At 36.8% G+C, this 25,527-nt stretch overlaps 1 protein-coding gene across 3 annotated transcripts in view; it reads right to left on the bottom strand.

Annotated features, from left to right (window-relative positions):
* Positions 1–264: 264 nt before the first annotated feature.
* The window catches only part of SMG1 (SMG1 nonsense mediated mRNA decay associated PI3K related kinase), a 69,988-nt gene continuing 44,725 nt past the window's right edge, over positions 265–25,527 (bottom strand). For all 3 annotated transcript variants that reach the window (XM_052772294.1, XM_052772295.1, XM_052772296.1), the window contains 33 exons: positions 25,006–25,290; positions 23,842–23,986; positions 23,418–23,556; positions 22,884–23,114; positions 22,609–22,786; positions 21,607–21,768; positions 21,069–21,286; positions 20,711–20,865; positions 19,529–19,751; positions 18,287–18,533; positions 17,438–17,667; positions 16,615–16,863; positions 16,095–16,233; positions 15,898–16,007; positions 15,061–15,279; positions 14,438–14,628; positions 13,642–13,814; positions 12,977–13,256; positions 11,981–12,253; positions 11,615–11,849; positions 9,880–10,106; positions 8,493–8,643; positions 8,213–8,402; positions 7,508–7,977; positions 6,338–6,475; positions 5,285–5,437; positions 4,763–4,942; positions 4,313–4,540; positions 3,654–3,865; positions 3,348–3,454; positions 2,469–2,648; positions 2,219–2,325; positions 265–1,521 (listed from right to left, as the gene is read on the bottom strand). In XM_052772294.1, coding sequence (XP_052628254.1) covers positions 1,444–1,521; positions 2,219–2,325; positions 2,469–2,648; positions 3,348–3,454; positions 3,654–3,865; positions 4,313–4,540; positions 4,763–4,942; positions 5,285–5,437; positions 6,338–6,475; positions 7,508–7,977; positions 8,213–8,402; positions 8,493–8,643; positions 9,880–10,106; positions 11,615–11,849; positions 11,981–12,253; positions 12,977–13,256; positions 13,642–13,814; positions 14,438–14,628; positions 15,061–15,279; positions 15,898–16,007; positions 16,095–16,233; positions 16,615–16,863; positions 17,438–17,667; positions 18,287–18,533; positions 19,529–19,751; positions 20,711–20,865; positions 21,069–21,286; positions 21,607–21,768; positions 22,609–22,786; positions 22,884–23,114; positions 23,418–23,556; positions 23,842–23,986; positions 25,006–25,290 — 6,503 coding nt within the window. In that variant the 3' untranslated portion in view covers positions 265–1,443. The remainder of the gene's footprint in view (positions 1,522–2,218; positions 2,326–2,468; positions 2,649–3,347; positions 3,455–3,653; positions 3,866–4,312; positions 4,541–4,762; positions 4,943–5,284; positions 5,438–6,337; positions 6,476–7,507; positions 7,978–8,212; positions 8,403–8,492; positions 8,644–9,879; positions 10,107–11,614; positions 11,850–11,980; positions 12,254–12,976; positions 13,257–13,641; positions 13,815–14,437; positions 14,629–15,060; positions 15,280–15,897; positions 16,008–16,094; positions 16,234–16,614; positions 16,864–17,437; positions 17,668–18,286; positions 18,534–19,528; positions 19,752–20,710; positions 20,866–21,068; positions 21,287–21,606; positions 21,769–22,608; positions 22,787–22,883; positions 23,115–23,417; positions 23,557–23,841; positions 23,987–25,005; positions 25,291–25,527) is intronic.

Here is a 25,527-nt window from a genome sequence, read left to right as displayed (position 1 = left end):
ATCACACTTTGAGTGCAGAATTGATCAAAAAAACCAAAAAACCTTGGTGGAAGATTCACTATGGATGCATTATTGAACAACCATCTATAGAAGTAATATGGCAAAGGAAAATTACTTTGCAGAAATCTTTACAGATCTAATTGAACAAAAATTGGAGAGTCCTTCATTTCTTGGATTATATGTATACCCCCGTGAACTGAAGCATTATAATTTACAAGTGTAAACTAAAAGTATTAGGAAAGTGAAGTAAAAAGCATATCACTCTACCTCCACCAGAACATCACTTTATTGTTTATCTGTCATCAACAATGTAAAACTCTACTAGATACTCTATCCTGGTTTTTAAAAAGGTAAAGATTACATCGGATTAGCTACGTCGTATGAAAGAAACTACAGCAATCACAGTAGAATGAGATTGGAGGGACAATTTGAATTACAAAAAAGTGTACACTGCAAGCAGAGGGAAGTGCACATTAAATCAAATGCCTGTAGAATTCATTACTTTTAAATGCACAGTGACAATTTTGAGAAACTGTACATAATAGAATCACATAAATGACTTTAAAATAACCAAACTTACATTTTGCATTTGACCATCCAACTCATAAGTAATCATTGATGTTCTGTATTTTCAGTGCTTTTGGAAAATTTGTTTAACAAACAAAATTTAAGTTGTTAATTTGACTAAACTGTGAAGCAGAAGGATTGAAATAATAAGTATATTGGAAGTACGCCTAACCTACAAGAATAAGCCAAGAGGGGTGTATGCAAGGAGGGGCTGGGAGGGAGGAGAGAAAGGAAAGAGGAAAGGGAGAAGAGAACAAAGGCTTTTTCTTCTATCTCAGAAGTTCTTCCAATGCAGCGTATATCTGATGTACAGCTCTTTGCTTTCAGTCCATTTCTGAAGTTTACATTTGGTAGCCTTTTTCCGTACTAACTGGTCAACTCAACCAGCACTGTTGCCACGCAACAAGAGTAACAAGAATCTGAATGCATCAAATCTTCCCTTGCTGTGATTTCTTCATGGCCCCATTTTTTTCCGTTTTTCTTTGAACAGGGTTCGGTGTTTCCTGAATTGTTCACAGGGTCAGGTGGAATTGAGTTCCAAATCACTCTGCGGTTTGTAGCATCCCGATTTCTTTCTGCAGCTAACCCCCAGACACGTTTGCAGTTCTTCCATAGCAGAAAGACAAACCATGTTGTTCAAGCGGTGAGCTTTCACCCTTGACCGTGGGGGTTGCAGACCATTGTGTTTAGCGTATCCCTGAGTGCAGCTATCCTGCAGGATTCACTTCCCAGTGCACCGAGATTTCCTAGGTTTCCTCAGATTAAGCCCCAGTATGCATCACCACCGACTGTGGTGCGGCTATGGATGCCTGAGGCCGAGTTGATTCTGGTGGATGTCTGACCTCACTGAACCAGACTGATCTGCTTTCTCCCTACTCATACCCAGGCAGTCCAACCTTCATACAGCTGAGCCAAGTTATCTAGATTAGTTGCTTCCTTAATCACAAAGTCAACCTATTAAAAAGGTCAAACAGGTAATTAAAAATAAGCTAGATTTTTTAAAAGCTTTTAAGTGATCTTAAAATTTACTGTTGAATGTCACCTGCAAATACAAAATTTCAGTGAAAATCTATAGTAACTGTAAACTTAATCTTACATAATTTTGTGTAGTCCACATAAGAAATAGGAATTTGTACTGCAGGGGCAAAAAAGATCACACATCATCTCATTCATAGCCCCTATCTTGAAAATAGTCACAACATTCTCAAATTTACATGGACATCTGGGTGCCTGACTCAGTTTCCCAGAGACAGGAGTGTGGCTGTGTTGTGCTAGTGAACACAGACAAGATCTGTCCTTTAGACAGCTGTACAGATCTCTCGTTCTCCCTAGATATCAACAGCTGTGTAACAAATGTTAGCTTACTGACATACAAAAGGAATTTTATCCAATTCATGAGTTTATATACATATATACATATATATGATATAGAATACAAAAGCATTTGATAAAAATAAAAATGAATGCAGCAATACAAGGCAGCAGCATACCTCGATTTGTGTTGGAATATAAGCCACACACCTCAAAAGGGACCCCCCATTCACAATAGGATTTTAGTCTTTTAGGCGTGCTTCAGCATACATACACACATGCTTACTACCAAATATTTACAGCAAGGATCAGTACTGGAATTCTGCTATTTTCAACTTACCTGTTCAGCAACAGACATTCTCCTGTTGGGATCCACATCTCGGCCCTCTAACTTGGCTTTGACTCTCTTCCACACGCTAACTGCATACGAATTCCTTTCCTGCACGGCTAAAGGTACAAAATAAAATTAATTCAGTTTTACATTCCTGCACAGAAGCCCACTGAGGTGTTTCAGGGTTTTTTGTTGTACTGTCAGTGGTGGGTTTTTTGGTTGTTTTTTTGGTTTTGTTTTTTTTAAGCCCTATATTTACCTTTTCCTGTTTTAGGGTCCCTGGCTGTCTTTTTGGGACTACAGGCAACACTTTTGCCAGTTCCTGGGACTGTGCTTGGAGGAGTATCTGCTGACGTGGCAAGATTTTTCTGAATTAGCTTTCTTGCATTCTGCGACATCACCTCTGGCTGAGTTTTCTGCCCTGTATTGCTACGTACAGCTGTAAAGCAAGTTTAAAAGTGCTTAAAGTATTCAAAATAATATATTATAGATGCAAGAAAAAGCACAAATGTTTATCAAATGCAGCTATCAGTACTTCAGTACAAATGCATTTTAAACTTGTATTTTAAACTCTGCACCAGTTCTTCTCTCTTCAATCTTTCCATTTTCTAATTTCTTTCACTTCGTAAACAAGAGGTTTTGTTCCATTGCAAAACATTTATTTACATTCAGCAAATTTCTATGGGCTCTCAACCTCTAATTCTATCATCTTGTATGACAGGAACCTGCGCTTAGTCCAAATATTGACAGTAGAATAATCCTCTAAATAGGAAGAAATCCATGCTTATGAGAAACTTTATTCAAGTTTTTAACTGTAAAGTAATGAAAATTTTGCAAACGTGAATGCCTTTGTAGGGTTTCAGGATTAATTCCAAATTCACCATAAATTTTAATACTAATTTAAACAGAAATTACAGTTCAGTTGATATACATGACAATGCTTTCCATATATTCTGGGCTTTGTGGAGTGAATCCAGATATTGAAGGCTATTCAAAGGCTATGATCAAGCAGTCATTCAGTATCGTATGCTGAATGACTTGAATTTTACATAGTCTGCATTTAAAAATTTAATAGTTATGATCCCCTCTCTAATATCAATTCCTGATGTTTTAACGTTTGTACTTTTTCAGGTATTACCTGCAGCAAAGGTTGGCTGATATGTAGCAGCTGATGTTGGGCTTGAGCATTCATTTGATGTATCCGTGACTAAGGGTGATGCAAAACCCACTAGATTATTGTAGACACTAGGAAACATAATGGAGTTGATAAATATTCATGCAACTACTTGACTTATTGAAAACTCAAAAAGAAAGTGAAGTCAAACTTTGCAAAAAGATTTCTGCATTCTAAGACAACCACCAAGTAGGTACCCCATGCTGTGTTCCTGCTATATACAAGTACGTAAGCAAAATGCCTTCACCTGAGAGAAGGTGACTTTCTTACCTTTGGCTCTGTGTTTTTAGTTCTTTCAAGGTGGGAGTTATTTCCTGCAGCATTTCAACATGCTCCTGACTGCGGACTTGACCCATAACTTGAACTAATGTAAACAAAACTGTCTGAATATTATCTTGCCATGATTTATATTCACCCAAGAACTGCCTAACACTATTCTCATAGGGAACGTCTTCACCATCTGCCAAAGCTGCTTCTTCATCCTATAACAAAGATATGCAAAAACGTTAACAATTTGCTGTATTTTGGCTAAGAGAATAAAGTTGAGCACTTAGCCTTTTCAGCCCCTCAGTTTGTCATTTGACTAATAACAGCCATAATTTTCAGTAGTTACATTTCAAGAAAACAAATTTGGAAAAGATCTAATGTTTTACTAATTAAAAACCAAGAGGATTTGTAAACACAAAGAAAATGTTTCAAGTGCCAAATGAGAGAAAAGGTTTAATTCAACAAAGCTTGATTAGCCTAACTCTAGAAATAAAGCTTTATGAATTCTTAGAGATGAAATTAATTTTGTCTTGAAATCCATATGCCTGAACACATTTCACTGTTTCTAGATACTTTAAAAAGCACATAGTTACAAGTGTTATGTTTCTTAAACTATACCGACATGGGTTTGAGGAATAAATTTAATGACATTTTAGACATACCTTTGCCATAGCCTTCAGAAGATGTTTGACATCTCCAAGTTGTCTGTTATGACCTGTGAGCACAGTTTTAATACTATCCACCAGATTCTGCATTGTTTCACAAACTGTTTCTATTTGCTGTTCTCTTTCTGTTTGCACTGTTCTCTGTGTAGATATTTCCTGGGTCAACTGCTTGTGAGCTGAGTGAAGCCATTCAGAGCTGCCAATAGGGTGTTCAAGACCAGTGCCCTAAAAATAACAGAAACATTTTTGTATCTGTATCCAGAGATAAGACTCAATTACTGTGTAGATGCTTACTGCCAAGTGTTTAGCAGCTGATGGACTAAACTCCATAATTCACAACCCATTAGAAGGAATACATAACATTAATTTAGAATGAAAGACAAAATTGAGAACTCACGATTACAGCGATTCTGTAACATTACATATTTTGCTTTGACCTTTACTTACCACTCTCTGAAGTAGGCGAAGCTCCAGCTCAGAGACTGAACTGTTGAACTGTGATGCAAATGAGCACATTTGTTGACAGCGTTTGAGAAGTTCAAATAATGCAGCATCAAGATTTAAGGCTTCTGCTGTCCTAGTACGTAAACTTTCAAAATGAATGATATTACTGCAGAGAAAAGTGACCTGAAAATAAAAGCAAGAGAGAAAAATTATTCCAATTAAGCTGTCTTTTATACAAACTGCATTTGTTCCATGTTCTTAGAAGGGAGAATTTTAAATACAGCAGTAAAGCCACTCTGTTACTGTAGCAGTATCATTTCAGGGTCATCCAACCCTGCAGCAATTCTCCAACGGAGTATTCATATTGCTTTTAAAGTGGGATTCCCAGAAGTATTTAATTATCTATGTTTGCTCTTTAGATGCTGAGGAGGAAAAAAAAAAAAAAATCTTCTACATAAATCTCAAGTAGGAAATAAAGAGTGAACACGCTTATCAAGTCAATAGTACTATACTTATGTATAGTACCTGACTTGCTCTTTGACTTTCTTTCAGTACAAGGTTTCTTCTTTCGGCAATAGTGGCATCAAAATCTTGCAAGACTGGTGCCAGTGCAGGATTAGCACCTCCTGCCCATTTTAAACGCTGCTCAATACTTGCTTCAAGTGCTGCTAGTTTCTCCTGCATTGGGGAAGAAAAAAACCCAAACGTATAGATAATCCATACTGATATATATCACCTTAAGCCTAACCGCCTAACTTTAAAAAAAATTACACATATATAACACATGCAGACACATTCTTATACACATATATATAAAAGAATGTGGTATTCATGATTGACAAATGTTAGCTTATGCTGTTTAAAGGTTTATTTTCAGCACACATCACAACTGGATTTGATCGTTATGGAAATAAAAGTCACCTGTCTAAGATTTTAACCCACCAGAAAAAAGAAATACAAAAGCAAGTTAGAAGTAATCACATTTCTAGACTAAAAATTGTACAAAATCATAGCAGTCCTGAATTATTTTACAAATAATCTTCAAAAAATTACAAACAGTACCCTCGTAACTAAAAAGGAAATTAAAATTCAAGAAGCTAAGCAGTATTTATTTTAAGCAATTAAACATTCTATATTACTGATACCCAAAAGTCTAAAAAGCTGAGCCAAGCCACAGCACACAGAAACCTTAACATGCAGAATAACTGATTTGCCCAGATCTACAAAGGAAGCTTCTGACACCTAGCTAGTAAAATGATAGTAAGGATGATTTAAGTCAGACAAACTTAAAGAATAGGAGAGTGGTCAGCCTTCAGAAGGAAAGGTAATTTCACATGTTCATATTTGCTCATGAAACAGATTTACCAGTATTCCAGAGAGAGTATTTCATATGAGACAGCAAAATCAAACAATGTAACAGTATACTTCAGACAGACTGAAAGAGATCAATGAAAATACCACTAAATTTGTGCTTCAATAGCAAGAGAGATAACAATCTGAAGGTGGCAGATAATTTTGCAGTTTGTGTTAGTCACATTCCAATATGCCGCTGAACAAACCTCCCAAAAATAGTAGTACCTGGACTGTTGCAATTGAAGCTTCAATCTGACTGAGTGTGTGAAGTTTCTTTTTCACATTGGCTAAAATCGCAGAACGAGGTGGAGGGGTAACAGAAATAGTTTGTGGGCGACTGATGAGGAGATCTTCATGCTGCCACTTTAAGAAAATAATGGGAATACTTGATTATCAATATTGATCAGCACAAAATACTTTGCTTCACAAACAGCAATTCTAGTACTCTGGTATTCTTTATAAGTAAGCGCATCTTAAAAGGGCTAGGTGTCAGATGACACCGGCACACTTAAAAGTTGTAAATCATTAGAGAGTGTTAAATTATATAAGTAGTTGTAAACTATGTTTTGCTGGCTTGGATATTTGTATCATTAATCAGTCTTTAACTTACTAGAAGTGATTTACACATATTTCCTTGATCTAAAGGAAAACCCATCAATATTCAGAAACAATTCACTTGTGATGCATTAAAATCAAGACAATTTTGCTTACGAGTCTATTAAATGGTTTATTAACTGACATAAAGAAAGCCTTTACCCTTAACCTACAAATCACTACAAAATGAAGATCAATAATACTACAATACAACTGGATACCAGCATACAGCTCAAGGTACGCAATGGCATTTATCTAAAGCCTCAGAAGAACATTTTCAGGATTGATACTGCTGCTGGTTTTTTTTTTTTCATGAGGCAAACAGTGGAGCAAGGAGACAGTTAATGCATTAAAACTTTGAAGGAAAGGTACAAGATGACATTCAGCAATGCATACCCTCCATTTTAAGCAATCTCCTCCCTTAAAGTCATAGTCTGTTTGAAAAAAGGGGGAGAACAGGACAACATTCCTAGTAAGAAAGCCAGTGAATGACTTCTTTTCCAACAAATGACTTAATGGTTATTGGAAAAAAATTGCATGTGTTGACTTGAAAAAGAATTTACACATTGCCACAATTGCATCTTATAAAGCAGCCCGTCTTCAAAAGAAGCTAGCTGTAACACACTTTTCCTTACACATTTACAGAATAATTTAAAACCAAAATACTTCATCAGGTCTGTTAAAATACTCTAAAGCTCATTCAACAAAATACAAAAGTTCTTGTTGTGCTCAGACACAGGAAATAAAGCTCACTTTCCACAGACACAATTTGGAGAGAAATAACATGCATTGTGGTCTTACCTGGAACATGGCAATATGCAACTGTACTCTCTGAAGACTGGTCTTGCAAGATGAAATACTGGTTTCAAGTCTGCGCACTAGATCATGCTTCTTCCATGCTGTATCATAGGAACTAGCTAATACTGTTGCCCTGTTCATGACCAACTGCGAGAACTTGCCAATTTGGATATTGTGCTCCACAGCTTTCTTGCACAGGTCATCCACAGAAACTTTGCTTTCTGCTCCAAAGTCTTTAGCCTCTACCTGAGCAATGATATCGACACCCAAAGCACTGATGAAACTGCACAAAGTAAGTCCCAAAGCTTGATTTGGAAGGCCAATTAGAAGCTGCCTCACGAAGTCAGCTGTAAAGGCCTTGATTGGTTTGGCCATTTGGTCTTCACTAAAACAAGAGTTTCTGTAAAGGGCTTTCATATTAACAATTTGAACAGGTCCATTTACTGCATTCTGGTCTTCAAGGGAACTGATCCCTTTTAAAGGAAAGAAACAGTATTTTTGTTATAAACAAAACATTTGATGCATCTAGAAAAATATCATCTGACTTATAAACACAGCAGGATTACAGGAATTAAAAATTAATTTCTGCATACTTGCCATATATGAAAGGTAAGTTAGAGTAAAAGTGACCATTTTACATTCTTCTCAAAAGGACATGGGATGAGAAGTGGACAAAGCGATACTGAGTATTTGATAACATATATTTACCTGACAACGTTTTAGAAAAGGTACCACAGAGCCTGAAGAATTCTTTAATTGTTTGCAGTCTCTTCAGAAAGAAAATTTCCTCTAGAACTTGCCGATTATTGTCATCATCAAAGAAGTTAACTTGGGTGCTGCGGGCTTCCCTAATTACGTCAATCTTACGCCAAGCAACAGGTATTTCCATCTTGTTTAGCTGAGCAATGTAAAGGAAATAAGTTCAGTTTGTTTTCATAAAACTTTCATATTCCTGACTCAGAGCACTCTGAAAAGAACAAATCCATACCTTTTCAATCAATAAACCAAATGCAGTTTCCACTTGAGCAAACATTCCATCAAAGGCTACCAAAAGCATCTGACCAGCTGACATTTTGGGAGTTTCATCAACTGAACCATTTCTTGGCTGAATCAGTTCACCATACTGAGCATGAAGTACTCTTAAAAAAAAAAAAATTACATGTTTTTGCTTAGTCTACAAGAAATAAATAGGATTTTCTTAAACTGATTGATCCCACAGCTAGAGCAGATTGGAATTAAGTTGCATCTGAACAAGATGAAATTTTTGCAGGCTATTCCTATCCTCTCCACCCCACTCACCACATGAATCCTAATGCTGGTCTCATAAGAACAGCTAAGGATACCACATAAGATAGGATTGTATTAAAGGACCAGCTACAAAGCTAACTTAAAATACAGGTAGATGATACAGACTGTACTTGCTATGAGCATGGTAAAAAAGTTATGAACAGTAAGTGATGTAAATATCACCTCTCCTTCCTTGAAAACCAAGTACTGGTTTTGTAACATACACATATATAACTGACTGAATGGAGTATGTGGAGGTGGAGCAAGGTGGAGGATGAGGTCTTGGGTTATGGCTGAGACGGTTTAACAGCTTGCCACTCCTGAAAGGGTGGTCTTATCCTCTCCCTCCCTTATATCACTTTTGACCCTCAACTAACAGGCTGAGTAGGCTTGCCAATGGGTAAACCAAGAAGAAAAAACTAACCTAAGAGAGAAAAAGTAAATTGTTTTCAACTGATATATAAGCCTTCATTGTACCACTGATGGAACCACCATAACTGGCTCAAAGGGAGCAGCAAGATCACTTCTACTCAGCAACAAGCTTTTGAATTGGCTCAGCTGTCTACCAAGCACTTCCCCAGAAAGGTACTGTCCCACATTATAAGATGCACAAGTCTTCTTGTTTGGTTGGGGTTTTGTTTGTTTGTGTTTTGTTTTTTTAAATGAAGTAACTGATACATTATGCAAAAGCTGCTCATCAAACCACCTGATGAGAGGAGTGCCATGGTTACAAACTCTCCCTTTCACAGGTTCCTCCCACAAACTAATGGACCAGTTCCTATTTTTAGCATCCCTTAACTTCAAACATACAATCACAACTACATACTTTGGAAAAAGCTGACTAGCAAAAGTCAACTTTAAACAGATGTAAATGTACATTGCCATAGCTCTGTATTTCTATGTATGCATGCGGATAAACACACAAACATACAGAGAGGAAACGTGCACACTTTAGACACTGCACTCTGTTTAAGGGCATTCTTGGGCAAGGAAAGCCTGTACGTCAAACAAATAATAAAATTTAAACAAACTGATGTTCTGCAGTCTTCATTCTCTCATACCTGAACTAAAAAAAAAAAGTGATTTACCTTGCAACATCAATGTAATGAGTATGTGTTTCTTCCTCTAGTCCCATAGCGGCATTTCGTAAGTAGGCTTGAAGAGATTCAACCAATGTTTGCAAAGGGACTCCATCAGTTGTTTGTTCAATAAGATTATCTAATTCATGAAGCATACTTTCTAAAGTATACTCTCCTTTCATTAAGCACCTAAGTGCTTCAGGAAAAATGATCTGTCGGAAGTTTGAGTTCAATTCCTGTTGGGAAGTAAGTATGAAAACCTAAGAAATTTTCCCCTCTCAAAAAGTATCATATGCAACATCTTTCTCATTTTAGTATTACACCACCCTGTGGTAGACATTATCTAAAAGGTAACATGATGGTGGTCAGCCAAGGGTCAAAATCTGCTTTTTTTTTTTTTAATTTAAAGAAATCAGGAATACATTAAACCCTGTACAAACCCAAAGGTTTGACATTTGCACAATGTAGCAACAACTGCCTCAACAGCATCAGCAACAATACCTTACAGCAATCCTCAGCAGAGGATTAGTGGTGCAGAGATCACACTTTGCAAATCAATTTCATCAAATTATGTAGCTTTTCTTTTCCATTCCCTAAATATAAATGAGTAAGTTAAATTATTTACTGAATTTATGATTTGCTAAACTGATTGGACTAGTCAAGGGAAAAAAATAAAAAACTTGCCAGATAGTGATTATTTTGCTAGTCCTACACATGCCATAGAAATCAATGCAGGTAAGAAAAACAGTACCTTATGTGGCATAAAGCAATTTTCCCCAAGCAGAATGCATCACAGGGCTAAAGGCAGCTGCTACAGAAAGAACCAACCAATGCACTCTGTCTCCAAAATGAGACAAGACACACCAAAAAGATTAGTTATCTTGACTGCTCAGTGAGCTGCACATCTTACCTAAGAGCTCACAGGGAAGACAACAATGTGTGGGTGAAAGATCTCAGCTGCAATGCAATGAAATTGCATGCATATTTCTGAAATGTTAATACTTTGAAGAGTAAAGAAACAAAGTGACAAAAATCTCAACACGCTTACGCAGGTTGGTAGGAAAATATTTTTCAAATACAATGCAGTGGAAGCAAAAGCCTCAACAAAGCTATTTACGCCAGCCATAGTTTATAAACCACCTAAGTCTTCAGCAGATATTTTACTCAAGCTGCCACTGATGTTTTTCATTCATTTTATTAAAGTGGAAACATTTCTAAAACACAAAGTTATAAATGCATTTTTCTCCTTCCCAATCTTGGAGATAGGGGCCTGTGAAACAGGCTTTCAGAATTTGTTTCAAACTGCTTGTTTCAGGTGAAAATAAGCAAGGCTTAGCAGGAGCAGAAAACAGGAAGAGCACAGACTAAACAGTTTGGAAGTTGATCTGGACTGCCAGCAACAGAATAAAAGAATGAAAGCAAGACATGAAGCTGGTGCATCTATAAATCTGATACTAATTTCTTTCTCGTGGTTACTTACTTGACAGCAATTTTTACAATTTGTCATGTATAGATCAAAGTGGTTTCTTTCAACCACTAAAAATGTAAATGTAAATGGCAGTAGCAAATGCCTGTTCAGCTCAGCCAAATACAGCAATCAAGACGAAGGTCCAACAAAAGAAAAAATCTCAGCAGCATCATAAACAAACATGCAGCTGTTTAAGGAAGAAGCTGTTAAGAATGGCTTAGCTGAAGCCTCAGAAGGTTGGGGATGAGGAAAGAAAAAGCAACATAAAAGTATCACCTGAAGTGAGATATATACTCCATTCGCCAAGTGAACAGCTTCTGATGCTTCAATTGGGTTAGGAATATCTAAGTCCTGGGGTACAAGATGACACTGCTTCAGCAACTGCACAAGGCATGTAACATTCCCACTCATGCTGCAAAGCTCCTCCAAGAACCAGGCTCCATCTCTGGAAGTCAAATCAACCAGTTGCTCTCCAGCACTAGATGCTGCACCTTCCATCATCAGATTTCGCCTAGATGAATTATGACAGTTAGAAAACCTGCCTGCTATTGCATTCTCCACATAATTATGCCACTTGAATACTCCTTTTATGTGGTCTCATGTGTGAACGCACACAAAAAAATTTCACAAGAGGCAACTCACCTTGTCAGCGTACAAAGAGCAGAGATGATAACGCTTGCTAAGCTCAGTGAGCCTTCCTCTCCATTTTCATGAAGGAAAACTTTTATGCAACGTTCAATTTCTTTCAGCTGCTCTTCACAAACAGGTACAGTAACTGCCTCCTGTTTTAAACGTTCCACTTGCCTGATAAGTCTGTTATTTATATCTGCTGCATAGCGCTGTAGAGTCATTTCTGTAGCAGTTATGAACTGACACATACTTGGAGGTGGTTGAGGAGCATATTGCATTTCATACCTGTAAAGCAAAAGTAAAATGACAAAATTCTCTGTTCTCAAGTGCTAGCAAATTGCATTCTGCTCTGTGGGTAGGTGTTAAACAGTTCCCCCATCACCTATTCCGTATCAACTCTAAATACCACAGCAGTTGATGGCTACCCTAATGCCACTTTCATAAAGTCCTAGAACAGACCACATTTCATACCTATTCGCAAGGACAGAAAACAAACAGTAGTCCTTGAGGCAAAGAATGACTAGAAGATAAGCAATAGGAAGGAAACAGGTTTCAGTGTAAATGCTTGAACACAATCTAGATCTTGTAAGCCAAGCAGTAATAATGCTGAGATGGCCTGACTTTAGAAGAAAAAGAAAAAAAAAAGATTGCTTGAAAATCTGCTTTAATAAAAAAGTCTTTAGTTGACTTAAGTGATTTTTAAATACTAGAAGTTTCTAAAACCCCTAAATACCACTACCCTAAAGCCACAAACATGGCTCCTCATTTGTTCATTACTGGGCAACATTAGTTGGTTTTCTTTTTGCAGTACACAGATTAAACTCTGGAACAGTATTTTTAAAGCAGTATTTAATTTTTTTCTCCAAACTCTTGGAATTACAACTTAATCTTGTCTTGCTTTACAATTAGATCAGTCCTCGCAAAAGTATTCATTTTAATTAGAAATTAAAATGCTGAAGTAGCTTGAAAATTAAGTTCTTCAAACAATCTATTATTCTGTCAACTTACTTCCTAAAGATATCCTGACAACGCTCTATTGTCATGTTACAGATGAGTTCTTCCATCCAGGTTTTCCACTGCTCTATTCGGTGCTTCTGAAACACAGCTTTTGGATACTGAAGAGCTACTGTTGCATAGTTGTGCAATTGTTCAAGACAACCACGTAACACGGATCTTCTCTGCTGGAGAAGAGCACCAACTTCTCCTTCCAGTTGTTCACACTGACTGATTAGATGTGCCTGGCCTGCATTTTGCAGAAATGCTGTTGCTGGTACATAACTTGGAGGACCTTTTAAGAAAGATGGTTAAAAATTAAGATGCATCTCTGAAGCACACATATTTTATACCATGCAAATACTGAGCATTAACATCTTTTCAAAAATACTCTTTTAGTTGTGATAAAGGAGGCATGGAGAATTCATATTGAGAATGTTGAGCACAAGGTAAGAGAATAATCTCATGCCCAGCTAAGGTAAGACAGACAAGTTCCTTCAGACAACTTGCCACAGAAACCTTGAGGTGCTCTAAACCACCCTTTAAAGAACCCCCTTTCTTTTCATTTATTATATACAGGTCCTTGCCTTTAAGTTAAAAGATACTCATAATACCTCCTGATATTAAACTCTAGTTATTTTCAAATCATTAAAAAAAACCCCACAAATACTGTTTTATACCTAGGTCCATTTGTGTGCTAATTTCTTGAAGAAGACTTGCAAGTTGCGTTGCCTCTAAATTACTGAAAGCAGTCTGGTAATGTGTTATCCACTGCTCAAACTCATTCAGCTTCACCTGGATTGCTTCTTGGACAGCTCTTTGTTGAGACTGCAATTGTGTGTGCTCAGAATACCTGAATTATTGAAGCCACATAATCAAGTAAGTACTACAAGAAAAAAAATACTGAACTATATTGAATACAAAACCATATTGAACAATACAACTACCTTGTAGACCAGAAAATGAACATATTCTTACCAATTACTTAAAACTTCAACAATGTTGTGTTAATAATTGTTTTCCTATAAAATAATGAATGCATATCCATACTCATGTAATTCCGAAATCCTTGATCAATTTCAAATAAACTTGAAAAGTAAGTTAAAGAATTAGAAACTTAGATGAAAAGATTTTTGTGCTATTTATCAATAACTGCATTATGTGGATTAATTTGATGGGACACCACATTCAGCACATTCTGTCTCTTGTCTTGAGGGTCAAGTGTGGAACACAGACTAGCACAAGTTATATTGATGGAGTACAAGGCGTAGGACATAAATAAGATTATTCAGTAGGAAAATGGTTTCAATAGTTCTTCTGTACAAGAAGTGACTTTCTTACTGTAAGAATAGCTTTTAGCCAGCTATTAATCTTGCTCATATATACATTTCTAACATTTAATTCATAAGTACATTACTAAACCACCATCTGTATTGAGCTGCGAGATTCCTGACAGAATTCCTGGCTCCTCTGTACCTGTGCTGAAGCGTGTGGGAGGGATGATCCACTCCTTCTGCACCTTCCAGGAATTCTATCTCCTCCAGTAGTTTTCCTTGCAACTTTTCTACATCTGTCAACTGCTCTTGTAGATTCAGATACTCTTCTAAACTACTGTCCAATTTTGGCAGCACAGCAAGCATTTCGTCTCTGTTCTTAAACCAGTTAACCTATAACCAAGACACAGACGTTATGGAACTGGACTTAATTCAAGCAGGTAAGAGAAAGTAATATATGGCAGCAGTTGACCCTTCCATGGTGTTGTTCATCTAGGACTACCTCTAGTGCTACAAGTGTTAAAGCTTAACAGACATTCTTTATTTAGACTGCTCTCTAAACCTCTATTATTATTCCTCTAGCCCAGATTCAAGCAAAACATTAAAACATGTTTTAGAATTAAGCACGCAGAAAGTGAAAACTAAATATTCGCAAGTTCTGCATAAGCACTTCCCTCAATACAAACTCAATTTAGCTCAATAAAATTTTTGAACTATTTCTAATAAAAGACCACCTCTTCCACCACCCCCAAAATGCAAATAAATGAAGTGAAAGCATAGGGCCTACTTTAGTTATAAAATAGAAAATTATTGTAGTAAACTCACCTTTATCTCAGCCACTCTTGAAGAAAAGAGACTACGTGTAATATCTCTTTCCATTTCTCTTTTGCTCTGTTTGTTTTCAGCCTGCTGGCCACCACCACCATAGACAGCTCCAGCAAATCCTGCTTCGCCTCCTGCTGTCCAGTCCACCAGAGGATCATAAACAAAAGCTTCAAGCAACGTAAGCAAAGTCTCTCTCCCACGCCGCATAATATGAAGCACCTGCATCATATTTTAAACAGACTCATTCTGCATTATCCTTCTAGAACAGTGAAATTTTAAATGCAAAATACTGTACTTGAGTAGGTACAGAAATCCTTAACTTATACCTAACCACTACAAATATAGGAAGAACACCACAATATGTACAAATGCAGCTAGCCTATAGTAACATCACTAAAACTAAAGATTGCATTCTAGCCTTCCACACAAACTCTATGCTCTAGCAACAGACACTTGAAGAAGAAAACTCTCCTTTGTTCAGAGCATTTTTCTTTTTAAAAACATATCTGTCATGTTTATAAAGGACAAGTCCTGAAGAAAGAGGGTAAGCAAAACTTCACAAAAAAGCTTCAGGAGAAACATAACATTTTACATCTAGAGCTACAAGTCCCCCTCCCCCCCGAACTGTAGTTGTAGCACTACTTGCATATGTATTTATCCAACATTCTCATATTTCTTAAATACCTATTATAGGATGTACCTAAACCGAGTCCAATTAAAATCACAGCAGAAAAGGGGAAGGCTTTATAAATCAACAGCAGAATGTTTGATAAAAAAGTTCTAAGATAGTATTTGGCAAGTGATAGCCCTCAGTTTTATGCAAGTTTCTTAACTTACCTGTTCACAAGAAAGCCTGAAAACCCCTTCTACTCCTGTCACTCCAAGTGCTGTTTCAATATTGTGCGTCATCCGGAACGGAACCTTCTCTGGTACCCTAAGGCTTTTCCCTTTAAGATAAAAATTTAAGTTGTTTCTTTTAATTACCAAGAAAGGAAACCTTTTATTTGAATAACATATAGCATTTTTTAAATTACCTTTTTCAAAGCAAACATTATAATCTATGTGGACAACTTCTCCTGTAGTCATATCTATAAGAACATTATCCAGATGTCTGTCTCCAAGACCAATGATGTAGCCAACCATGGACATAACTGCAGTGGATCTTGCATACGACTTTAAAGAGAGTTTCAGGAAAAAATTATTTGTGGGAATCCTCTGCCAACACATTGGACTGACTACATTATTTTAAGTGTAAGACAAATCAAACCAACTTATTCCAAGCTGTTTTCTATTTGTTGTCTGATGATATCTTAAAAGAGTTTTCATGTCTTAGGCTGATAATTCTAATATAATAACGTAGAGCTATCAGGTGTATGCCCATTTTTTTATTCCAGATGGTACAATTGCCAACATTTCCTGTTACATAAAACTTCAGCAGTGCTAGCTCACCTAACTCACAAGTATCATTGCTTGAACACATCCCAGGCATTTGTTGCCCCTCATCCCATTAGAAACACAGCCTTTCAAAGAGAAAATGTATTTGTTGTAACTCACCTGCGTAACTCTCCACCATTCATCTGGTGTAGTACATGATGACCAGAGCTCCTTAGCTAGGAGATTCGGGGGCGTTGCTTCCATCAGTTCTTCTAGAACAGCCCTCATGACATTCAAGGGCCAGTCACGACGTGACACATCAAGACTAAGCCCGACTGCCTTTAAAGCAGGTCCAATTTTACTGTAGTAAAGTTCACTGGGTCTAGGCACTATTCCAGGATTCTGAGGAGTCTGATAAGAATCTTGAGCCTAGAAGAGGTAAAAATGGTAGTTTACATATCACAACTCATTACCACAGAAAAGTATCCCAAATTCAGTTTTGGCGAGAATGAAATTATGAAATCAACACCTCTACTGAGGATGACTTCTACAGCTCAGAGAATTCTTTAAAAATTCAATAGTTAAAAAAGCCTAAATAAACGGAAGACACATTGGTTTTGGCCTAACTCTACTCTTATCAAGGTAAATTTCAAAAATGTAATTGTAGAAGCTATATTTAAAATGAAATGAGAATGAGCAATTGAGATATGGAACTAAAATAATTTTAACCAAGGTTAACTCTATTTGTTCAAAAACAGTTCTCCTTGAATTATCATGCCAGAACAGTATATTTAAGTTAAATACTGTAATATATATAAATACATATATGCAATTTCATTGACATCTGGTGAAATCCCACGAGATATGAATACACAGAACCATTCTGTATTATTATGAACAAAACACAATCTTTTTAAGACTACGTTATTTAGAACTGTAAAGCAACTGAGAATAAAAGATTCCCTTCCAAATTGTTCTAACTGGCATAAAACACAGTTGTTACCTTTTGTGCTTGTAAAGCAGCTTCTCGCTGTTGCCACCGCTTGTAAAGACCAAACAAAGGTGTAGCTCCATCCACCCACTGGATCAAGCCTGATCTTGTTCCCAGAGGTGTCACAGAGTAGTGCCTTGCATGGAACCTTGGTGTCTCTTGACGGTTAATAGTAGCAAACATTGTGTTCACAATTGATAAGAATTGCATAATTCTTTCATCTAGATGCAAGTCTTCCAAACCTGCAATAAATTTATTTTGTCTCAAATTCAGTTTCTAGATTAAAAAAAATTCTTCTCTTAAAGCCCAAAATTTAGCGTTTTTTGAAATCCTACTTCATTTCAGACTATGAATAGCTTTATAAATTATGCAGATTAAGGATGAGTTGTTCAGCCTAAACCTAAATGTTTACATAGCATTTACCTACTAGAATCACCAGTTTATGACAGCTCCCTCCGTGAGCAGTACACACAGCAGCTACTAACATAACGAATAGGTCTTTCCCTTTCAGGGAAGGCATGAAGTCTCTCAAGTTCTCTTCTGGGTGCTACCTTAAGCTTCTGGAAAAGTGCATCCAGCTAATCCTATCATTATGCAAGCACAACACTGTTTCTGATGCAACCCTTATAAAGAAAGGATCTGAAACACCCTGACTTATAGCTTTACAAGGCAAAATTCCTTGAAAATGTATGGTGAAGTGGGAGGCAGGGAAGAGAGGGAGCAGATGCTCCAAACAACTCTTTCCCCATATCATGCAGGCAGATAAAAACAAAAGTTGCAACCATACATCTTCCCAACTTTAATATAGTCTAATTTATAACAAGAGACAGTAACTTGTATGAGAAAATTTCATTTTCTTACCTTTGAACAGGTAGGGATAGTTCTTCCCATCTGAACCCAGAAAAAGCAGCTTTTTAGGTTTCGTTTTGGTAGGCAGGATTGTGATGGTGCTGCCCACACTGTGAATTGTGACTGTGTCTCTGGTAGATACTTCTCCAGGAAGCGCTATTTCAGTGTTCATCATGGCAGCCAACCAAGGACTGATTTCTTCAAGTCGTAAAAGGTAACTAGCCCGTTTCTGTGCTCTTTGCTGCAGACTTAGCATAACCTATTCCAAACAAATTGTCTGGTTTAGGTTGAGGTTCACCTTAACAGCTAGCATTAAAAAAACCCCCACCACCAAAACAGACTTAATGGTGGTCATCTTCCAGGAAGCGTGGAGATTTTTCTTAAACTACCTTTCATCCTTGCCACCCTACTAATCCATTTACAGCTTCGGATGAAGATGACAAAAACTAAAAAACATCCTTTATGCAGCAACTACACCCTGCCTGATGGTAAACACCAAAGTCACAACAAATCAAACTCCTCAAGAGGTTTGCCTCTGCATTTATAAATATTTGAGCTATGGTCAAAGGCAGCAGCATTCAGCAACCTTCTGTTTATGTATCAGCATGCTTGTTTGCTCTGCAAAGCAGAAGGGGAACTACAAAAGGAAAAGTCTATTTGTGTGTAAAACCTAGGTTCTATCTAACAAAACTTTTAAAAACCACCAGGTTAGCTCTGGATATCCACATGAATACATATGTTGTTTCTCCTCAGACACATAAAAAAAACTAAGACAAGATCACATAATTGAAACACAAAGTATCTTTGGGAGGGGTTGATCATTTGAAGGTTGCTGCACAGCCCAAGGACTATGCTTAGATAACCAGAGTACCAACTTGTTAAAATTTAAATCCACTAAGCTCAAATGACATTGGGTTTCAGAAAGACAGTATTTAAAAAACAATAAAGCCCTCTGCCCCCACAACTGACAGCATCCCAGACAGCAGAAGATGCAAGATCTGAAAAAAATAAAATAATTTCATTGGGTAGAAATGCAATAATACAGACAGTCAATAGGACTTGTGACAGAGGCAAAAATTACTGTGCTTTAGTGTCTAGCATGCCTGTGGTGATTGCAGAGAAGATGAAGTTTCAGGCTGCAATTGCGATGTGGCAAGAGAATAGCAAGAAAATACTAAGGAGTGGGTCAAGCACATGGTGCAGCAAGAGTGTCAAGAGTCTCTATACTGCACTCTCAGTCTGTGCATATAATACCTCTTTAAATGGGAGCCAGCTGCTTCCCGGTTTAGCAGGATTCAAAGGATTCTTAAGTTTCTCTAGCGCGTTTTCAATTGCATCTCCGTAGTTATCCTGAAACCACTTCTCGTGAGGAGTTTCTGCAGGAGCTGCAGTGATGCTCCGTACATGTTCCAAAGCAAATACAATGGGCTTCATTAGAGCTGTATGCTTTTCACGCATGATTGCTATTTTCTCCTCTCTATTAAAAAACAAAAAACCACAAAATTTCCTCTAACTCGATAAAACCAAGTTACTTCATAAGCAGAGCATTAAAATAAGACTGCAAATGAGACATCTAAGAATTCATGAAAATTATTACATGTCTAAAATGAGGTCTTCAAGCATAACTGTATTAAAAGGAAGAGTATTTCATTCCACATTGAAAGCATGTTCCTCTGAACCACACCTTTTTTTTTTTTTTTTTTTTTAAACTGAAACATTTGAATTGGGTTCTTCACCACTGGAAACCCTGAGAAGTTCAGAGCTCAAACCACTCTATGCAACTGATTTCCTTTAATAAAAGAGCTCTTTACTACTACTTCCTGAGGATGTACCACAGTTATTAAGAAGGGGAAGAGAGAGATTCAGATCATGCTGTTCTCCCATTCCATGTCAGCCCTGACTACAGTACTCAAGAGGCATTCTTAAGCTTAGCCAGATGCCCAGTGAATGGCTTTCCTCTTCCACAAATCCATTCACAGGAGAACCCAGATGAGGGGGGGAAGACTTGCTAAAAACTGAAAACTAAAAGCAGATTAAGACATTCTGTTTACTCCAAATATCTGTATTTACAGTAAACTCCAAATAGATTACACCCTTTGACATGCTTGTCTTCATTTCAGCAGACTTGTAAGAAAGACCTTGGAAATGACCTATAGGATCTCATAATCCACAACTTAATATGCATTAGGTTTTAACATATTATTACTAAGGAAATCCCAACATGGATTCACAGGTAGACTGTTGTTGTTTCTCATTTGGTTAGAGTACTAGCTGTAGCATAAAAATGTTCTTGAAATAAGGTCAGTGGCTTACAGAGAAGCAGCTAGGATAGTATAAATTCAGGAGCAACAACACAGTTGATCGGTTTGACTGTATGCTTCCCTAAGAACAAACATTTGTTACAATTATCACTTAAATTATTCAAAAAAGACATACTTCCGTAAAGTGTTGTTGTTTTGGACCCTCTTGACTTCATCTTCCAGTTGTTGAATCCTTCTGAGGACGTACATGTGCTGCTGCAGTAAAACTCCCAACCAAAGTTCATCCCAAAGAACTGTAACTCTGCGCAGCTCAGCCACTAGCATCTGAACCTGTATAAAATAAATTAAGATTCACTTACTTTTAAGAGTACTAGTATTAAGACTTATTTTTGTAACTGAACAAGTTGGAAAAAAGATGACAGCCTAAGAGCAAAGATGCACCAAACTTTCAGTAGGTCTACTCACAAGACTTACAAATTATGTATTTTGTGGTTCAAATAAAAGCACAAGTAGCATACGTTTAGATTATTTACCTGCAATACCATTGTTGGATTTGCAGCAGAGAGTTTCTCCACAATTTTGCTGTAACAATCTTGCATCATTGCTTGATCTTCATTTAATCCAACTTTTGTGTCATCTTTACTACTTTCTTGAGAAGCTGGGGGGCTCCCTCCATCACATTCACCACCCAACAGTTCTTCTCCTTGAATATTACCTAGCAAAGTAGGGATGGCAGAAGGCAGCTTGTTTCCTAAATTAAAAACAGATGTTAAAATATTAGCTACACTGTTCTGGCCTTGAAAGACACATCACTCAATACTTTGTTTAGCATCAGGTCCCCATATTACATTAAGTACTGGCAAAGTCTATGATGATAAAATTCCAAAAACTAACTCATTTCCCAAACTGGTAAATCAAATTAAAGGTATCAGCGAGGTCCCATAATAAAAATATTCATAAGATAAAAAGTATCAGAGTTACTGAAAAAAAAAAACCCTCAGTATCACTTTAGCTAATATATTTTTATATACTGGATAAAGTGTATTTGTACATTTATTTTTTCCTCCATACCTGAAGTCTGGGATTCACTGCTAAGTGAAATGGTACCCACTATTGCAGGATATAGTATGAGATGAGGAGAATCTTGAGCCACTCGACACAATAAGTTGCAAATACTCTGACGAACATACACTTCTGGGTGATTCAGGCGGGAGAAAAGCTGAGGTATAATACCTTCATAAACAGGAAAAGAAAATGTGCCGATTCATTTCATTTCACTTCAAATGATGCAGAATTTTATTTTATTTTATTTTTAAAAGCATACTGGTTTTGCATCGGGAGAATGCAAATGTCTAGTTTCCCAATAAAAACTTCTTTTAAATAACTGTCTTTCACAGTACAGGCAATAGCTTATTTTCTTCTACTATTCAAATACAGCTAACATCAGATGCAATATATAAACCCTTTAGTCAAGCACTTGGAATTGAGTTTTGCATATTGTATCTGTTATATCACTTTTCAAAAATAAGAAGAGTCACATTAATAGTTCTTGAAGTCAGCATAGCTGGATGTTTCAAAAGAAAAGTACAATTTAGCAATTGTTGGCCTCCTCTTCTGCTGCCTTCCACACTTTAACCCAATAACCTTTTGTGGGAAAGTCCCTGAGCAACCAGAACCAGTAGTGTAGTGACAAACAACTTCTTCTGAGACATCTCGCTTTAGCCACACATCTTTCTCTAACTGCATTTCAAACTGTAGCTAGGAAAAAAACCCACCCCATTTTTTTTTTAAGGTGGTAATATAATGTAGTACTTCACAAACTACATCTCCTTTCTCCTTTCAGTGTCTTAAGGCGGGGGAGGGAGGGGATCAGAATCTGTGCTACTTATCTATTTTAAGATCAGAATGCACAGCAGACTTGAACACCGTTAATGAAATTATTTAGTAAAAGACAGGCTCTCTTTCCATCATGCTTAAATAAACATTTTATGAAAGTGCAATGAATACTTTTCGGCTTGTATTTAGAGAAAATACGTCAAAATTAATTTTAACAACTAGATAACATATACTCACCTCTCCAAGGAGCAGTAGGTGTAGTTTCTAGCCCATGCTCTAGATACTGTCTAAGTTCTCCAGCATGTTTCACAAGCAATCGTAACAGTCTCAGGGTTGCCATCACAATAACATCATCAGTGCTTTGCTCAGAAGTATTTCTTAAGTGCAGCCTGGGATCATCTTCATCAAGTGGAACCTTTAAAGAAAGAAATACTCCTCTAAGCTAAGTATTAGTTCATATCATCATTTAGAAAAGTTTGTAACTGGATTTCCTCATCAGCACAAACACTAACCTGACCAGCATTGAGTTTGAGGAAAGTAAAGTATGCACTGCAGGAGAGTTTATAGAGACTGAAGATTCTGTCTACAACTTTCCTCCACACTTTAATTAACCCTTCTGTTGCATTTTCATCAAGATCTGAAAGCCAGGGACAACTTGTTAATAACTGACGCCATATAACATCCACCATATCATCTTCTTCATTGTCTTCATTTTCAGTGATTTGTAGAGTCATGTCTTCATCCTAAATGCAAATAAAGAGAAAACAGATTTTATTAGGTCCTCCAACCATTTCTACAAGCAATATTAGTTCCTAATCCAGTTTTTGTCTAGGCAACTCGTGCAACTGCATTACTTGATCATATTACCATAGTCCATAAAACAGGTACGTTACCACTTAGCTAACAGATGGTTTCTTAGAGAACTCTGGTATTGTCTGAATTTTAACTTTAAAACATTTACAAGAGTTAATATGAATCACAAGTAGAGGAAAAATAAGGTTCACACTGAAGTTGAACATTTTTTAAGCAAGAAAATTTACACTTACTTGAATCCCAGCTGGACGACACACTGCCTGACCAAGAATCCCATAGATTTTCTCTTTATCTTCCTCTGCAGCGTTGTCTGGAAGCAAGTTCTGAACCTCAGATTTTTCCCGGGGCAGCAGACGAACACCTTCTCCCTGACTGTAACATTTAATGAATTATTGATCCCCAATATATCAGTATTCATAGAGCTACTGAACCCATTATGACTGTATATGTAAAACTTCTTGAAGGAAGAAACCTTCATCCTTATCTCAGAATTAAACTTGCTTCTTTCTACAGAGGGCAAATAATCAAAAGAATATTCAGTTTCCCATTCACATGCGACTTCGGACCAGGAAGAACAGTAATCATAAATATAAAGGTAGAGTTTACCTTAAGAAAACTAATTGTGCCGTATAAATTTAAACATTAGGATGAATTTACCTGGCGTTATCAACTACTTTACGGCCCCATCTATAAGCCCAACTAGCCAGGGCTGCCCAAGACTTGGCTACTTCAGGTGCCTGTACTGAAGACAAGTGATACAGCTGTCCCAAGATGAAGTCAGGTTCTCCAACTCCAATATTTACTGTGATGGGAGAAATAGAACAATATATGTTATGATGCAAGACCTACTTCTAATTTCATTAACATAGAACATAACACCAAAACATTTTAAGTATGTAATTTTGGGGGGGGTCAAGTTAGTACCCAAGAGTGCAAAATTTTCCAAAATGCAATTATTTTTCGGTTCTGACACTGGCTGCAGAACAAAGACCAGTTTTTCATTTGCCAACAACCACTGCCTATACTCTATTCTACAATTGCTTTCTCATTCACAGAAAGATGAAACTGAGGCAAGAAACTCATGATCTCCAAAAGAGCAAGATGTTTCAGAGAGCAGACTTTTATGAAGTACCTAGGGCAGTGTGTTTGTGTTTTATTTGTGTATATATTTTTCTTCACCGTCAAGTCAGAAAGCACCTACTACTTAACATCCATTAACAGCTCTAAAATAATTCTGACTCTGCAAGAGAGGAACAAAGTTATTCATGAAATCCATGTTTAAGCAAAGAATGAACTTTATCTTGACATTTGAAGAAATGCTGAAAATTGGGAATCAGAGTACATTTGTGGCAACAACAGTAGTGTTCAAATTAAGTATACATTAAAGATAATGAGAAAACCTAAGGTAAAAGCTTTTCACACTTATCAGGGCCTTCAAAATATAAATCCTGTCAATGCTTAATCTGAAAGATCTCATTCAAACTTTAGCATATACAGAAGCTGAAAGCAGACAAAAGCATGACAAAATTCGATATCCTCCTCATAGAAAATAAACGCATTCCAGTTTCTTCTTCAGGCCACCATCACTTGAATGAGAAAAATGTGAAAGTAATATGAAATATCAATATTAAGGTGTTTGGTTTTTTTAACTGCATAGAGTTACCTATTGCACAAAACACAGACTGTTTATACGTGTATTAGGAAAACAAATACATGACTGATGGATCACTTAGTCTTTATCAATATAACTGGTGCTATCCCTCAGTGGAATCATCAGTAACTAATTTAACAGAAAAAGAATAAGGAGGAGAACAAATCTACCTGTAGATTCGCTTTCAATCCTAGGGTATTCTTCTTCTAGTGTATTAACAGCTGGGAGATCAATCAAATTATATATGTTTTTAGACAAGGTAGACAGACCAGTGTGATTCTGCTGCTGTCGAGCTCTATATACTTGTTTCAGCTGTCCCGAAATCTCTTTCCATTCTGCTTGAATCCATTTAGCCAGCGTGAGAATAGATTTAGCAACTGCATATTCAGCTTTGGCAGATTTGCAAAAGGATATGGCACAAGAACTCAGCATTTCCATGGCATGCGTTGACTGACCTGCATATCATCAAAAGTGGATCTTCAGCAGAGTGTTAACTTTATTCAAAACACTTCTTCTGAAATTCAGCATATTCAGATACAGTTTGTAACAATATATTTTTATAAAGAAAATTTTCTTTTGAAGTTAAAAATTACAAGTAAGAAAAGACTTGTGAAAACACTTTCAGACTGAGACAACAGTTAATAGGATGAAATCAGTTCCTAATGATACTGTCCTATTACGATTTCTTCAAG

Source organism: Harpia harpyja, chromosome 21, assembly GCF_026419915.1.
Source record: "Harpia harpyja isolate bHarHar1 chromosome 21, bHarHar1 primary haplotype, whole genome shotgun sequence".
NCBI classification, from domain to species: domain Eukaryota; kingdom Metazoa; phylum Chordata; class Aves; order Accipitriformes; family Accipitridae; genus Harpia; species Harpia harpyja.
This window is presented reverse-complemented; position numbering and strand designations above follow the sequence as displayed.